Raw genomic sequence first — 17,183 nt, forward strand, 5'->3', positions numbered from 1 at the left:
GCCACTGTGGCCTACATGAACAACTGCACCTGATGGCAGCGTGAAATGAGAACAGGGTAAAAAGGGCTCTTTCACTTCCTTCACAACAAGAATTCACAAAATGCACTCTTCACACAAGCTGCCAGCTCATTCCCATTCCTGTCCATATCTACGCAAGAATCTGCTGCAGCGAATAAAGGCTTTAGTGTGAGGAAATCCGGGTGCGTAGTGTGCCGTCCCCTCCGAGTCAGAACACAAAACACACAAAGACACACACACATACGCAATAAATGACATCCTAATGAGTACAAATCATTGTTTAATAAATCAAACTGAACTTTTGCTTCTTTTTAAATGACACGTGTATTGCAAATAGTTCTATACATAACATATCAATTACAAGAAACCCCTGATAGGTGCAGTAGAATTTATATTTTCTAACAAAGAGTGAACAAGATTACAGACTGATTTGAAAACTGGGCGGTGATAAGCAAAAACAAGAACACATAATTCATGGCTCTTCCAAACTCCTCTAATAGTACGAATTCTTACAGATGACTTTATTCTTGTACCATCATGTCAAACACAATGACTGCGTCAAACAAGGGCAAATATTCTTTCGAAGTACTGAGAGAAAGTTAACTAGTGTGACAGGGAAACACTGATCCAATGACTTTTAGTTTAAATGTCTTAAAAAAGAAAAGAACAGAAAAGGAAAAAAGAAGAACAGAAAAAAGACTCATTCCAGATTCTGTTTCTTAAAATGCAAACTGCAGTGTGTGAGTATGCAGGAGCTTTGGGGTGCCAACCAGGTTGACCACTTCGATTTTTGTCAAAAGGGAAAACAGGAAGAAGGTGGAGCTTCCTGTTCGCTTTTGAGGAAGTGTGGGATGAAGGGGAGCTGGGAGCTGCGAGTGGCGGTCATACACAGGGAGGACGCACACACTGCCTTTGCTAACTCTTTCAAGATTTGAATCCTTAAAGGAATGCTTTCTGCTAACAATAGTGAAAATTTCTTTTTACATATAAATACTATATATGGTAACAAAATTATTCAAATGAAGCTACAGTAAAGCTTGAATATATCCTGGCTGTCCTTATTGGCAGAGCGGAGAATAGCTTTGGTATTTGGCGCCCTTTCCTATATGACTATTAACATGGAATAAAAGTGAAAAGCTTCAGAGCGTTACCTTGAGATAGATGGTTATGTTTGCACGTGAAGCTGTACAAAAAAAACAAAAAAACAAAACTGTATCACGTTAAAGAATTGCCAGGGTTTGATTTCATCGCCACTGTAACTACAACATGGATTTTTTTCCCTGTCTGTGTTAAGAATTACAGCTGCTGTCACTCTTGAAGCCTTTTCAGATGTCGTTCGTACTCTTTAACATCGAAGTAGCGGATACCGCAAAGCAGGGACTGCTGGGATGAGTTGTAAGAAGAGGAGATGAGGTAAGAGAAAAACAGAAGTGAAATTTAAATTAAAGAGGACAGGGGTTGAAAAATGCAAAATAAGCAAAATTATTTTGGATCTTGAGCTGGTTTAAATCTTCTCGTCTCTTAGTGCAAGACAGCCAGCGGCCGCTTTCACATTGTAGTGAACTGACTGTGCGCTTGTCTCAGCTTCTCTGCGATCTGGGGGTGGGGGGTGGGGGTGGGGGGGTGCAGAGGAAGACAAACGAGCATTAATACAAAAAGGTCATGTGATGCCTTCATATCGTCACTTTGGTATGAAACTACTTTCTTTCCAGGTAATAAGGAAGTGAAAAGGACAAACTGTTTCACAGTCAAATTTACTGTGAGAAATGCTCTATTAAAATGCCTTTACCGTCTCGTAAAACTTGACTTGCTCCTCCAGGTACAACTGCATGACCCTGTTGTAGTCATAGATACGGTTGCTATGGAAATGGTTCATTTCAGCTGCAGCACAAGACAAGAGAAACCACAGTGATCAGCCTGCATGCAGTGATAAAGCAAATTACTTCAGTATCTGTGACCGTGCTGTACCTTGTAATGCGTAAGACATGGTGCTGGCACGTTTAGCCATGGTGACTTTGTCCTGCTGAGTAATTTTACTGGCGGCTACCAGCTTGTCACCCTCCTTCACTTTGTCTATGGCTGCCTGCAGGGACCAAAAGTAAACAGAAGGCACTTTAGTTAGACTATTTAAACCTTGTATAATAATATGCACACACTGCTACTTGTTAATTTTTGCTTCTATCTGATAAAGGGACAGTTCAACCATAAAATCAGATATGCATGTTTTTCCCCTGCTGTGCTATTTTTACCCTATCAGAGATTGTTTGAGTGTGTGTTGAGCAGTTTTGGGAACTTCCGCTATAGTGATTTCTGCAAATAGTACAGGTCCCAGACATCAACAGTCAGGGGCTTCAGAGTTTTCACTTTGCAATGATAATAACTATGAAAAACAGAAATTGCTCACACTTTAGTATGGAGTGCATAGGCAATTTTCTTCTATATTACTTAGAAAATACTTTTTAAAAAAAGCACTGGGTCCCTCAAAAAGACTGTACATGCAAAATGTGTGTGCATACACATTCCCAAGTTTTTTGTAATCTTAGGCAAAGAAAAGGGATAATAATTAACTTGAACACTTGACATATATTGTAAAGGTGTAGTAGTGATATAGAGGCGGTGACATATTTTAAACAGGTATCCTTATACTGTAGTTGAAGGTTGAAAGTGTATGTGTTAGCATGTGGGGGTGTGTGTATATGTAAATGTGTAAATAAAGGAAGATGTTGGTATGGTGTCTGTACTATCTATATTGTGGCACGCACAGCACCTCTGTTCCTATCAGATACCCCATAACGGCAAATTATCACATTCCAGCCCATTTCCTGTGGCATGGATGTTAGTGTACCTTATGGACTCCAATGGTATCTGGAAAACATCCAAGTAGTCCTTTGTATTCATTGTTGGTCTCCATGACATGGTGGAGGTCTTTCCTGGGCTGAGAGAAAACAAAAATAGACACAAACATGAACTATAAATGTAAAAAGGTAAAAGTCACCAGTACTTAAAAATAGAAGAAAGTAAAACAGAGCAGGAAGGAATGCAAGAGGCTGATAAGAGAAAATACAATGAAGCCATAATTCAGTGTAGGTTTTTTTTTGTGTTTATTTATTTTTTTTTTTTTAAATAGCAGTACTATATATAAAACATCATGTATTCAGAGGAACATCCAACAGGGAGACACACTGGGATGAGATGGCACAGAAATAAAACAATATTTAGCCAAACTATCATTTTAAATTGTAGTGCCAATTCCTTTGCTCACTATTGACCTTATTCTGCAGGGGAGTGCTGTTTGCATCCATTTTGGATAACATCAGATAAATTGGACTGGTTCCTTTTGTGCCCTGAGATGAATCCGTGTCTAGTGATCGTATTTCTCCAACACTAAACCACATCACAGGTTTCACTCAACTAAAATCAGAATTCTACCAAATCACTAACAAAGTCTGCCTGGAGCAGGACGAGCTTACCAGACAAATCCTTCCTCTGGAAGCTGCTGGGACATCAAAAAGGCCAAGAATGGACTTTATTACTTTGCACACTCATCGGGTCATTCAGTCAAAAAAAACAAAAAAGCCACATTGATACATGAGTCAAAGCAAAACTAAGGAAGCACTAGGAATAAGTTTGCCATAAGCCTCTTCCTGCACAGATAGAAACTGACGAGCAGGACGCTGGGTTAAAGAGGTCAGCAACAGGGGAACTGGGAAATGCTCACAGATATTGAGACATGCAGTGAACACAGATAATGGCCACAGAAAGATGTTGCCCCACCCCTCTCTCTTTATGGTCTGTGTGTGAGTTTCCAGACATAATCACAAGAGGAAAAGTAAGGGTAGACACATTTCTCTTACTTTTAATAGCAGTCACATTAGATTATTTTACAGCAGCGGTCAAAGTACGTACCTGCTCTGCAACCAGCTGAGCTATCTCTTCGTATGTCTTCCCAGCTGCTGTCATGGCATCAGTTAGGGCTGACTCACCTGCAGCGAGAAACACTGTTAAAATACATCCTACTGTTTCCCAACAGTAAATAACGAACACTCGATTTCAAAACCAAAGTCCACATTACAGCATAGCTCTGATTGCTCCAGAGCTATGGGGCGATTGTGGCTCAAGAGTTGGGAGTTCGCCTTGTAATCGGAAGGTTGCCAGTTCGAGCCCCGGCTTGGACAGTCTCGGTCGTTGTGTCCTTGGGCAAGACACTCCACCCGTTGCCTACTGGTGGTGGTCAGAGGGCCCGGTGGCGCCAGTGTCCGGCAGCCTCGCCTCTGTCAGTGCGCCCCAGGGTGGCTGTGGCTACAATGTAGCTTGCCATCACCAGTGTGTGAATGTGTGTGTGAATGGGTGGATGACTGGATATGTAAAGCGCTTTGGGGTCCTTAGGGACTAGTAAAGCGCTATATAAATACAGGCCATTTACCATTTACCATGTCTCCAGCTGTAACCTGAGACATCGGTGTGACAAACCCAAATCCTTACACCCAGGAAAATGCCTCAAGTGCTCCAAATTACACATGACGCTGAATCGATATTTGTACTCCGTACCTTGGTATCCGCTGCTGGTGAAGACAGAGGAAAGGTTTTGGAAGGCTTTGCCGATTCTCTGATACTCTTTGGGCAGAGCTATGGTAAAACAAATGAACAAAGTAGCAAAGACATTTTTCCCCCAATCTTTCTAAGTTGACAAAATATTCAGAATAATGAACATTTAATGTAAATAGTAATTACAGCACAGACTTAAGGTGTGGCCTAGGTGTGCTAAACACTTATTTAGCTTGAGTGCAGTGTGAACATACGGCCTGTGCATCTCTTCCAATGTTCATGCCCCACTGTGAGGATTTCCTTCACCCCGTCATCCATGGATTTGGTAAACCTGCTAAACTGCTCACATTTCTGTTCTCTGTGAATGAGGAACACCAGTGGCATGAATTACGCAATACAGTACTACACACAAGTTACATAAACACTTTTTGGTGCTATAGTTTCTCTTGGTAAAACTCACACTTCTATCAGGTCCAGGTCTGGAGCTTCAGGCTCCATTGTGGAGAAGACCATCACTCCTACCGTCTCATCCTTCTCTGCTTTTCTCTTGCCCATCTTCCAGTCCTGTAACAATCAATTGTTTTAATTAAAAAAGAAATAGTTAATGCCACAAAATAAGCCCCAACCCTAAACTATTAGTAATAACAATCTTAGTTTTGATCGGCAACATTTGGCTGAAAGAAAGTAGAATTAACTTCCTGCGGTTGTTTGCTACTGCTTTGCAGTTTATAGTCGTGGCCAGAAAAGGGTTTCTGCGATACTTTATAAAGTCAAACTGAAGCTGAGTTTGCACTTTTTGAACAGACATTTCAGTCTGGTGTTGTAATAATTAGCGTAATAATTATCAAGTTATGGTCAAAATCATAACCGGCAAATTCAGTTCATTTGGGGCACAATTAATATTTGTGACAATTTTAAAGAAATTCCTTCATGCCTTTCCAGAGACAAGACTTCCATACAGAAGGCTGGGCAACCGGACAACTATGGGAGTCCATATCCAGCTGTTTCTGCATGATTTTCATTAGTTTTTGCTAGTTAGGCAGTCTGTCTAGTCTAGAATTTACATCTGTGAGCAATTAACTGATTAAATGCAACTGCTGAACAGCACCACAAGGTGATGTCTTCCTGTGTGGAGGTCCCAATCCTGGATGAATGGGAGGATTGTGTCAGGAAGGGCATCCAGTGCAAAATCTGTGCCAAATCAAACATGCAGATCCATCACTTGGGAAATAAGGGCTCAGCCAAGAGTACCTTTTTAGTTGTACACCAACATGGACACACGTCAACTCAGTCAACTGACAATAGCTAGTTATTCTGTAGTTATATATTACATATTCTTTTGTTACATTAGCTTTAAATAACTAACTGACACCTCAAATCATTCATGTAAGACTGATTTCAGCAACACAGTCTTAGAACACATACTCAAAGACCTTAAAAGATGGGAAGTGGATGTATCAGTTTACCTTCTCATCCTTGTAGGTGACGAAAAGTTGAAATACTTCACTGCTGGAAATAACGGGGTGCCTGCACATCCTGGTCATCCAACCCTGTAACCGCTCCATACGCATCTTAATAAACTCTTCCTCGAAACGGCCTTTTAAAAGAGATCAATGCGTAAAGAACGGAAAAAACAAATATATTCAGCCATACGCATTTATTGGCTAGTTACCTACCTGTAACCTGCTTATCTGGTAAAGAAGGGATGGGAATGGCTGACCCAAATTTTTCCAGAAGCCTTTCATACAACCAGTCAAAGTGTTTATATCTGTGATTGACAGGTCGGTTTGTGGTCTGCATGCCAGGGGGGGGGAAAAAAAGTACAGCTTCCATTAAAGGAAGTAAAGATATACATTTCAGTCCTTCTTATATTTATTTATGCGTCTAAAGATTAGCTTAGTGCATTTAGTTGATTTGATAACCTAAAAAATAGCTCTTGGATACTTACACTGGGTGTAACTTGGTACTCAATGTAGCTCTTGAGGCCATACATCTTTGAGCCTTTTTTGGGATCAGCTACAACACAGTCTAGCTGGGTTTCTGGGTAAGACCACACTGGACCAACTTCTCCCATCTGAGCACAAAACATGAAGGTTCAGAAGTCTACTGCGCCAGACAAACATATGGCAAGCTGGCAAAAGATGCTACAATACTACTTTATATAAAGGCGAATATTCTGACAGAAATAATTTAGCCATAGGTTTTTAATTATGACTGGTGACTTCTGTGTAATAACTTAATAAGAAGCACGTTGATGTTCTAACAGAACTAAAGAAAAACACACACAAAAAAAACATTTTTGGAGATGACCTACATAAATTGGAAGTCTGTCTTTGCCCTTTACAAGCTGCTTGCAAAGGAGGTAAAGCTCCGGACCCGACTTGGAGAACCCAGGGAACCTGCTCAAAGACACAAGACAAAATTTCCTGATTAGTCTTGTGTAGAGCAGTTATTTGATATGATGTTACCATTATTAGAACAAGATTACTCTGTGCTGCTGCAACTCCGTTTATTATTATCTACAGTAAGAGCCTGAACACACTTTGGCTGAAGTAAATTCTGCTGTCCAAACTCTGATCAGCAGCTCAAACTGTACAGTGCAGCTTATTTTATGTTAAAAGCTGATTTGAAGCCAGGCACATTACTGACTTATTAACTCTTACTTGTTGAGGGAGATTTTCATTGAAGTTGCATGTGATCCGCCCCTCTGCAGTGCTCCACTTTCTCCGGCTTCTGACTCAGCATAACCGCCAGTGGATTTCATGTCATCCCATTCATCGTCCCACTCATCATCCTCTGCCCCTGAGGTAAGATTCGTGTACACCAAGTTGTTTGTTTTCAGATCACATGCACAAAAAAAAAGCACTGTGTACAACTATTATACTACATTTATAGATGTTCCTACTACAAGAGTTGTGTGAAAATTCACACCTTAATGCTTCACTGAGCTTTACTTAGTGTGGGTCTAAATATAACATAACAGATTTTTCTTGAGATAGAGGAGTCAGTTGTTTGAGCATGAGGGCATGCAACACACATCTATATCAGAAGCAATGCAAATCTATTAATGGTTCTCATGCTTTAAGATTTTAAGCATCATCACTCTCTTTTTCAATTAAATGGCTAAAAATATTACACACTGCAAAGCTTAAATTTGTCCTTCAGTAAGTCTCATTTGTGAAAATAGTGCATGCATACTGAACCAGACATGATATCTAGATCATTGCTTTTGTCAGAAGCTGCACACTTCATTTCAAAGCAGGTTTCAAAACGCATTGACACAGTTCAAAGCAAAAAGGGCTGAGCATGATTTGTTAGGATTGGTGCCAGCCAGACCATTAAAGTCTGAATCAGGCAGCAGGCGGTAAGAGAAAATATTTCCACATATACATATAGCTGCACTGTTCCAACACTGCCTTTCAAAGCCAGACTTGGAGACTATATAATAACTTAGTTAAAACTGAAACTGGCATGTAGAATATCATATTATACTAACAAATCACACTGGATAAAACAGCAAAGAAAATACACAAAAATCCCCCATAAATTACAGCAACTTTCATTCTATCTCCATGTTGGCCTGCCGAATCACATTTACTCATTAATTTTCATTTTTGTTTTTTTAAATATATGTGTCCTTGTGTCTGATCAGTTAGTTGAGACGTGTGTTGTGTATGTGTGCCTGTTCACTGCTACTGCTCCAACCCACACAGACAAGCACAGGAGGACAAGCTCAGACCCAGTTCAACTCCTTTTTACTGCAATCGGATCACAATCAAACTGAAAACGAAACACTACAAAAGGCAAAGCAAATGTGCTGCCGTGGTCTGCCACCTGCTCCAAAGCGAGTTGACCAACTAGGGGTAAACACTTGGGGTATATTTAACCTGCTAGTAAGCCACAGCCTCAGCCATTCTCCTCCGCTATCTATCTGTAAATTTAAAATGCCATAAAGGTAAACAATTAAGAAAGGCAGCAAAGGTAGTCCTGCCAAAAGTGTTCTTGTATAAATCTACAAATGTTTAAAAGTTTATTCCTGCACCACTCACCAAAGTCTATAACTGAAAACTATATCTCTGTTTAGTTACTGATCTCTATCTGTGCAGGGCGTCTAACAAAGCTCCTCCAACCTCCTCTTATACAAAGATAATATTGTTAGTGTCAAACTGTACACACATGCTTTAAAAGAAATGTTTCTTTCTTCATATTATTGGCAGTTCACACACAAAAATGAGCAACAGGCTTCCAAAAAGCAATAAACGGAATACCTGTGTAATCAATAAGGTAAGGATATGGGTAGATGTCTTTAGCAAGAGAGAAACAGAGGAAAAGTCTGTTAATTTCCCCTCTGACCATTTTTCCAATGTACAATTTTTTTTATGTATTTGGGGGTTTTTTTTTACAAAAGAAAGTGAAGAATTTAAAAAGCAGCTCAAGTAATATATCCTTCTGAGTCATGAGTGAGGCACAATTTTCCACAGTCTAGAGAAAACAGAATCATGATTTGACCGTTCTGTCCCCGTGCTGGAGCTTCTCTCTGTGGCGGGACTGCACAAGTAAGAAAAACCACATCGAGGAGTTACAGTCACTGCAAATCTGTGAAAATCTGAGTCGCGTAGTATTTTCAAATACAGTATGTGGAGTTCAAGATTACAGGTCCTACTGTACATAGCATGCATTTCTGTTCATATCAGATAACATGAAGGACAGGATATATATGACGCAAACACCTTTCACTGGCTGCTCAATGAAAAATCATAATTGCAATTTTAAGATTTGTTTCCATAACATCTATTTCTCACGACACGGGAAAAGAAACATCCAAAATATACATCTGGGTGTTCTTCCTACATCACATATTATTGATTTTTCCTCATACACTCAGCCAGAAATCCTTATTCAGTAGCACTTTTTTCACAGTAGGACTTTTTCCATATATAAAAAGCCTGACCTCTTGAACATCTTATCACTGAAAACAAAGAGTCAATGGACTTTTTCCAACTACTGACAGCAGTTTGTGATTTGTGGAGTAATAAAAACACTTGGTATATCAATTTGTCGCAACAATAGTTAAAGAACTTTAAACACCATGTTATCCAATGGCCTGAAAAAATATGCTAAATTAAACACATAAAGCCTCACTTGCATATCTAAAAATGAGCTTTTCAGAAAGCATGATTCAAAAAACAAAACACTTGATATCAAGCATGAATCAAAAATTTAACACAAAGCTTAATTTATCTTTTGTATTACCACAGAGGCATTCTCAAACTCGCAAGTTGTTGTCTGTTTGTAATTCAAACACCTTTAACCAAACGTCAGCCGAGCTCACAAACTCACGCAGAATCACTAAAAAGCACCAAAGGCTGTTTGAAGCAACAACCTTTATCACATCAACCAATTGTGATTGCAACAAAACAACCTAACTAGTCAACGTGAGCCTGACTGATGCATTAAATGCGAGGGACTCTGAAGTCACTCGTGTTTGTAGAACTGCTCCCTCCCCTGCAGCCATATATACAGTACAGCTTATGCAGAAGAACAGTTTAACAAGTAAAGAGTGAGCTAAACTGTTTCACGAGGTAGTGTGATGAGCCAAAACCATTGCATGACTTTACCTTTCCTGTAACCACATTAAGACGTTAAAAATTGCTTTGAAAATGTAGCTTACATACTTCAGAATGACATAAACACAGTCGTATGAGAGTATTGCTACAAAAGAGAAAGTTGAAATTTCAAACTGTCGAAAGATATTACAGTGATTTTTATGATAATAAAAGGTTTACATTATACTTCTAATAATAGGACAACCATGGTTCCTGAAGCTATCTCGGGGTTTTTTTTTTGTTTTTTTACCTGGGCCTTGGTAAGCCTGAGGGTGACCATGTGATACAGGGGGCCAGGGGTCAGGAGCGCTCTTCCCAGTCTGTGTGCCCTCTGGATTAGATGCCCAGTTGTTGGTGGAGCCCCCTGATGCGTCCGCGTTCCACGCCGACCACGGATCATTACCATTAGTAGCCTGCAAGAGTGAAACAGAACTTGTGAGGAATGGAAGACGGGCGGTAATAACAGATCAAACGCGAGAAGAAGAGAAGGAGCAGAGTCAAGTCCAGTCCTGTATGGAGTCTGTTTAATGAGAAGTTGACAGTAGTTTCAAAACAACATCCTTTTCCAAACATTTGATGAGGACCGGGCTTCTCTGAGGGAATCTGCTGAGAGATAAAGCAGCCCGGCAGTGAGTGTGTAGTTTGCATATGCCGCTGTACAGAAGGGTTAACTGAAAAGATCAAAATAATACCCGATAATCTGGAGAAAGAGGCACATGCTTGCATACAAAAACTTCCATTTGTGTTTTTACACAACCTGTTTTTGTTTTTACAGTATTTAAAAATGCTCAAAATGCAGCATGCCATGCTTGTAAGGCAGGCATATACACAATTCTAACAACTCGAAGGCATGCAAAAACACTGCTGTTGTGCGTTTCTCTTCTGTAGGTTAAAAAAAACAAATCACCGAAAAAAATAAACAGGCAAACTACTCAAATGACATTAACAAGCAAGTGCATTGAGGAACAACACTCTAAGAGCATGTGCTTTTAAATTTTGCAGCTCTTATACTTCTCATTACAGAGCAGCACTTAAAAAAAGTGATTATTACTGATATTTGCATAATTTTCATCATGATTTCTGGTACAAGCGTGTGTTCTGGCCTGATGATTTGTCAGTGTGATTAGTAAAATACATGTGGGGATCATGAACTCTTTTACCACCGATTCATACAGTTTTTCTTTTCTTTTTTAACAGTGTGTGGGTGCTGATTGGTGGAATGTCTTGTCTTGTGCTGAATTGCAAGGTGAATGGAGAAGTTGAGCTCATGCTTTTTGCAGGCAGTAAGGGTTGCAGGGGAATTTGCCAAAGCAGACCAATCAGAGAGGATCGCTTGGGCAAAGAATGAGTGAGGGCGGGAGGGCTTGGGTTCATGCTTTTAGGCCACTCCCACCACCCCAAACTCACGGTTACCTCATCAGGGGACGAAAGGTAGGGGGAAACTGGGGTGTCGGGGGTTTCCGGCTGGGGGCTCAAGCCCCCAGCATCCACCTTGAGGGGAGGGGGAGGGGGAAACAAAGGTGACATCATCACAAAGCGCCAGATGTGACAGTATACACTGTGCAGTGCTTTTTGTTAAAGTGATATAGATGTGTCAGAGGAACAATAGCCGACACATTTCCTGCTTTACCTCACTTGCTGAGCCGCAACATATTTTTACTGATCCAGCAGTATGTTCACTATTGTGGAACTTCCTGCCTGCTAACTGAAGATTTTGGTGGACTGCATATCGTTTAAAAATGACATGACAAAGATTAATATCTCCCACACCAGCTGGTCTCACTTCTGCATCTCTGGGGTTTACGGGATGCATTAACGTCAGTACATTTTTGCCATCGCTCACTTCTGCTTTTTGATTGTTTTCTGTAGCGTAACCCTACCATATATCATTTTTGAATAGGAGAATGAAAGCATGACAGGTGCACCGCTCTATATTTTGTACACCTACTTACCCAGCATTGCACTAGACTTGTGAAATTGAGAAATCTTCACTGGCTGAATGCATTACCTGGTTTTGTGCAGGTGTTGATGCAGGTGCATATGCATCAAAGAAGGACAGGTCTGAAGCTGCAGCATTTCCTAAACTTGGAGTAGGTGCTGCAGCTGATGGGAACACAGAAAACTGCTTATTGAGCTGCAAATCAAGAAAAAAAGAAAAAAGACAATGGAAGAGAGAGAGAAAAATTCCCATTAGTGAACAGATCCAGACATTCCAGCATGATCTAATGATTTTTAAAGGTGCATCCTCATGCGGTAATGTGATCGTCTCATTTTTCACTCGTGGCTTTGTGAAACAGGGTTTTAATTTTATCAATCTTTCCAAAAAAACAGCAGTGTGATTGAAAAACAGACTGAGTTCTGGTGTTTTTCATGAGGCATTACATAAGCTACAAGTGCAATTGTCATCTGTGGGTTTTATATGATTTGGACACAGAATCAAAACAGTCCGGGAGCAGCTGGGGAGGTAACTCAAGGTCAGACAAACAAGCACGCACCCACCAAAATTTGCAAAGTTAAGCAGATGTTTAATATCAATGCCTCTCACCCTCACACACAATCGTTAGCTCTTGTGTGGCAAGTGTTTACAGTGATGTTAAGTTGTTAACATCACAGACTTTAGTTTTAAACAACTCTTTCTGTGTCTGTAAATTTCTTCAGAGTGAATCATATCCTCCACATGAAGTCAGAGTTACTGGATCGAGCCATACACGCACGCACGCACGCTCGCACACACAAACACCCAAATCAGCAAAACCCTGAATTAGGCACATCCTGTTGTGACTTTAGTTTCACATAAGAGATGGCACCACAGTATGCAGATACATCTTTGTCTGTGACGAAGTGTCTATGAAATGTCTAGCTGATTAATGTTCCACTGCACCCACGGTACATCATGACCTCGGTACAGAATGTTTTGTTTTCGTTTCATTTTTTTCTTGCTTAATTTTATGTGAATTAAAGTCTTTTTGAATATTCTATGGGGTTTGAAAGCTCTGCTGGCATCTCCTCCATACTCTTCACATCAACAGACACAATATAACTCACTTCAATGTAGTCTTCAGGAACCAGTCCCACCTCCCCTCTTGAGTTCTGTGCTTCCACCCAGCCACCTCCAATACTCTGAAAGAGAGACCCAGCTGCATATTAGTTACAGGAAAAAAAAATACAAGGCATGTACTTAGGTATTTCTCCCTTCAGGATATTAGTTTAACAGCCAATAATCAGATAGATTTTTCATTTTACTAAGTCAGTTAATGTTTTAGTTACTTACTTTTTAAAATTTGTATTAAGTTACTGGAAATTATTTGAATCACATTTACAAAGAAATGTTTCAAAGTACAAAATGTTTTGTCTACAATTTTTCTCTCCGACTACTACTTCTTTAAATGCCACATATTTGTGTAATATGTCCAGTCCTATGGTCAGTTGTTACACTGAGGCCACAATACCACAACATAAAGTTCTGAAGAACATTATGTTGTGGTATCAACATTTAAGGAAATTCTGCTTCACATTTTTAAGTAACCTCAATGCCAAAAACTGAAAACGAAGGTAATAATGTAGCACATAGCTTCTGAACGGCTTCTGATTTACTTTTCTTGCAGAGGTCGTATTACTAAAAAAACAAAGAGAACCACATCTTTCCTTAAAAATATCCTTTCAATGCAACAAATGTTGCTTGGTTGATATGAAGCTCGCACATTTTTTTCAGTCCTGCTCGACCCACAGACAAAACGTGTACTTTTAACTTGGAAGTCTAACTCTCCACTTACCTTTGCGCACTGGATTAAGGAGAAGTTATTTTATATACAAATGGAAGAATCACTTACCCATAAACCAAATACTCCAGATAGATTTAACAGGTGACGGGGGCTTTCCTTTAAAGACACCATATTATCTCTATATTTTCTCTCTGCTCAATAGTGTGTGAAACTTTATATTGATTTATATTTATTTATATATTTGAGTTATGTTTTCGTAATGTCAATACTGTCATTTGCATCATCTTCAATTCCCTATTTATATTTTAAGCCTGGTAGCCTCCTGCTTATTTTTTGTGTTTGTGTCTATTGTGGCAACATATGTATCCTTAACTTTTTCTTTTTTTAAATTGCTTTGATTAATATCTTCATTGCTTACAAAGCTGTCCTGCAAAAACTTTATCCTGTACCTTACATTTTTAAGGGAAGCTGTATGGTAACTAAAACAGGCTCAGTAATAACTTGTACATATGTGATAGCCTATACACAAAAACTACATGTCACCTGTGGGAACCCAACAGATTGTTTATCAGTCACACTTGGATTTGACTCATTGTGAGTCAGATCTCGAGCTTACCATTTAAACATCATTTTAATGTTTAGTACCAAGCAAAAAAGAAATAAACAGGTAAGCCAGGTATGTATGTACACACCTGAGACAAATTCCTCATCAGTGAAGTTGATGAAAAATAAAAGTTCTGATACGCTGAGTCCTTGATAGCCATGACAGAGACATCGATTGGAAAACTATGTAGGACAGCACTTAACCAGTGACCTTTGAACTGTTTGTGGCTGGCAGCAATGACATCATGTTTGCTTTCTGGTTTAGTTTTTTTTTTTTTTTTTTTCACCTCTTGTCCTTCCTTCTTTTGTCCACATTTGTGACATACATGACAACGTGAGGTCATGTGCTTTAAGTTTTTTGTTTTTAAATTGGAAGATCCGCACTAAACATTTGATCCTGGACTAATGTCTGCAATGTTGTTGTAGGCAAAGTAATTAAAAAATGATGGTATCCACAACACAAGCAAGTTTTATGATTTAACGATTACAGGCAGATGCAAAAAAAAAAAAAAAAAAAAAACTCATATCGTACACGTCACATCTAGACAGCTTCTTTACAGCTGAGAGTGTGAGACTTTACCCCTGATGCTAAACAGATGAAAAGTAGAGCAGTGTTTGTATTATTTACCTGATTGGTGATGGTAATTGTCTCGCCTTCTTTCACTGACAACTCATTGTTTCCAGGCTCAGCAGTGAAGTCGTATAAAACCTGTGCCTGCAGACAACAACAACAACAAAAAAGTTCTAAGGTTTACTATATAACTGATTAACAAACTTCAGACTTATATGAGGCCATAGTGAAACAGGCCAAACTTGTTCTTGGTATGGTATGCTTACTCTCAACTAAATTCTTGCATCAACCAAAACACGGGCAGACCCACAACGTTACCCAGTTCAGCTTAATACAGGAGCCAACAAGGTCTCTCACAGTGACCCACATGTACTAATCTGTCATTCCTCCATGGCCCCAGAGAAGCTCAGACACACACACACACACACACACACACACATTCATCTATACTCAAATGAATTTGAGACAGTAGACGGAAACCTTTCCAGTATGTTGAAAGTTAAATAAGCACAAACCCACACACAAAGTGTGTGGGGAAATTGTTCATTAACCATTGAGATGGAATGCAAGGCTATTAGGAAGCCATCAAAATAACATTTGTTTCAGTGTCCACCAACCACCACCCTGCAGTCCAGGAAGCTGAATGAGGTTTTTGAACAGAAGCATATTACCAGAAAATGACAATAAATGTTTTCATGTCTACTGATGATCTTAAAAAAAATCAAACTGAATTATCAGGTCGTTCTGTCGTTGGTCCCTCACATACATGTTTTTTACTGTGCTGACTGCTGCATTTTTTATTAACACCATTTATTTTATTTTATTTTATTTTATTAAGGATTACTTAAAATAAAAAGCAGACCTGTGTTATTATTCTCAGTAGGATTTTTTGCATATCATAAACCATATCTAGAGTAGAGGGGATATTTAACTTCTTAGTTTTACGTACGGTTTATCTTTATACACACTCTGCTTCACGTACCATTTCCGGTTCCCCTAAAAGAACACTCATTAGGTCCAAATGCGAACAATACTATGAGCAAAATTATCGTGTTTGCAGTGCTGCAGCTACATTTATGGCCCTGTAGTCCTCACCTAAGGTAAACAGTAGTCACATATGGTACGAACAGTGTTTTGAGAAAAGACTACATTTCCCAGAATTCCGCGGAGGCAGCTATGACCCACAGTGGAAAGGTAGTAAAATGTCACAAGACACTTCGTTAATGAGACACATTTTCCATGTATAGCAAAAGCATTCGTTTCTCGCTGAGCGCATACAGATGTGCGACAAGCGGCCATAACGCTTTTAAAGCAGACTCCCTAAATGCTTTCAGCCTTAATGCGGAGCTCACCGAGTGAAGTCTTCACTGTAAAACTAATGCGAGAAACTACACTTCTGACTGTCCAAGTCTACAGCCCTCAGTATTGGTGAAAAACAAGCTCCAGGGGGAACCCAAGAAGCCAGCGTAGTCGTGCTGGGGCTTTAAGAGAAGCCCAGGAAAGTTGTCAAACCCACCTTTTGCGCCATTATCGAAGCATTGATCAATCATTACAAAAACAGGCCCTGTAGTTTTCAGGATTTCCAGTCCTCAGCTGGACATTTCCTCCGCGCTTCTCTTCAACTGGAGGCGAAGCAAACACGATAACTCCTCCCGGTGGAAAGCCGCCGCGACAAATGCATTAACACATGACTTAAAAACAGTAGGTCGTTTAAAAACTCAAAAATCCGAGAAAACGAAAGGTGGGAAGGAGACCAGCTGAGTGCGACTACCAAGTTTGAAGCGCGTAAAGAGCTGCTGACAGTACAGAGGAGGGAGTGACCTGCAACGCGCACAGAAACCGGAAAGGTAGTCCAGGTCCGATATGGTGGCTCCTCCAGAGAGACTACACGACTGTTTAAAATCGCAAATAATTTTTTTTCAATATGAAGAAATAAAACACTTCATAATTAAACGATGATTAAAAAAAATACAATACAAATAAAACGTGGTAACTAAAATTTTTAACTTGTCGGAAAAAATAAGTAATAACAATAATAATCAAAATAGTAGTAGTAATAAAAGAATTTCTACTATTTGCGGGATTTTTTTACATTTTCCAGTGCGTTTTTTAATTGTG

At 39.6% G+C, this 17,183-nt stretch overlaps 1 protein-coding gene across 6 annotated transcripts; it reads right to left on the reverse strand.

The window, feature by feature from the left end:
- Positions 1-280: 280 nt before the first annotated feature.
- On the reverse strand, positions 281-16,899 carry snx9b (sorting nexin 9b). 6 transcript variants are annotated; one of them, XM_085431816.1, is made up of 20 exons: positions 16,582-16,899; positions 15,123-15,209; positions 13,215-13,289; positions 12,178-12,303; positions 11,583-11,660; positions 10,420-10,582; positions 8,832-8,867; positions 7,227-7,365; positions 6,878-6,962; positions 6,512-6,637; positions 6,240-6,357; positions 6,030-6,160; positions 5,024-5,127; positions 4,818-4,921; positions 4,567-4,644; positions 3,925-4,001; positions 2,864-2,953; positions 1,987-2,101; positions 1,808-1,899; positions 281-1,614 (listed from the first exon to the last, which is right to left on the reverse strand). In XM_085431816.1, the coding sequence occupies exons 1-20, from the start codon at positions 16,591-16,593 to the stop codon at positions 1,567-1,569; spliced, it is 1,884 nt and encodes a 627-aa protein (XP_085287942.1). In that variant the 5' UTR covers positions 16,594-16,899; the 3' UTR covers positions 281-1,566. The 6 variants fall into 6 exon arrangements, with proteins under 6 accessions (XP_085287942.1, XP_085287941.1, XP_085287946.1 ...); XM_085431815.1 differs by having other exon boundaries at positions 6,878-6,965; XM_085431820.1 differs by lacking the exon at positions 11,583-11,660 and having other exon boundaries at positions 6,878-6,965.
- Positions 16,900-17,183: the final 284 nt, after the last annotated feature.

This window comes from Copadichromis virginalis, linkage group LG15 (genome assembly GCF_057382275.1).
Source record: "Copadichromis virginalis isolate Kocher_CV1m ecotype Utaka linkage group LG15, C_Virginalis_male_GT1.1, whole genome shotgun sequence".
Classification (NCBI taxonomy): domain Eukaryota; kingdom Metazoa; phylum Chordata; class Actinopteri; order Cichliformes; family Cichlidae; genus Copadichromis; species Copadichromis virginalis.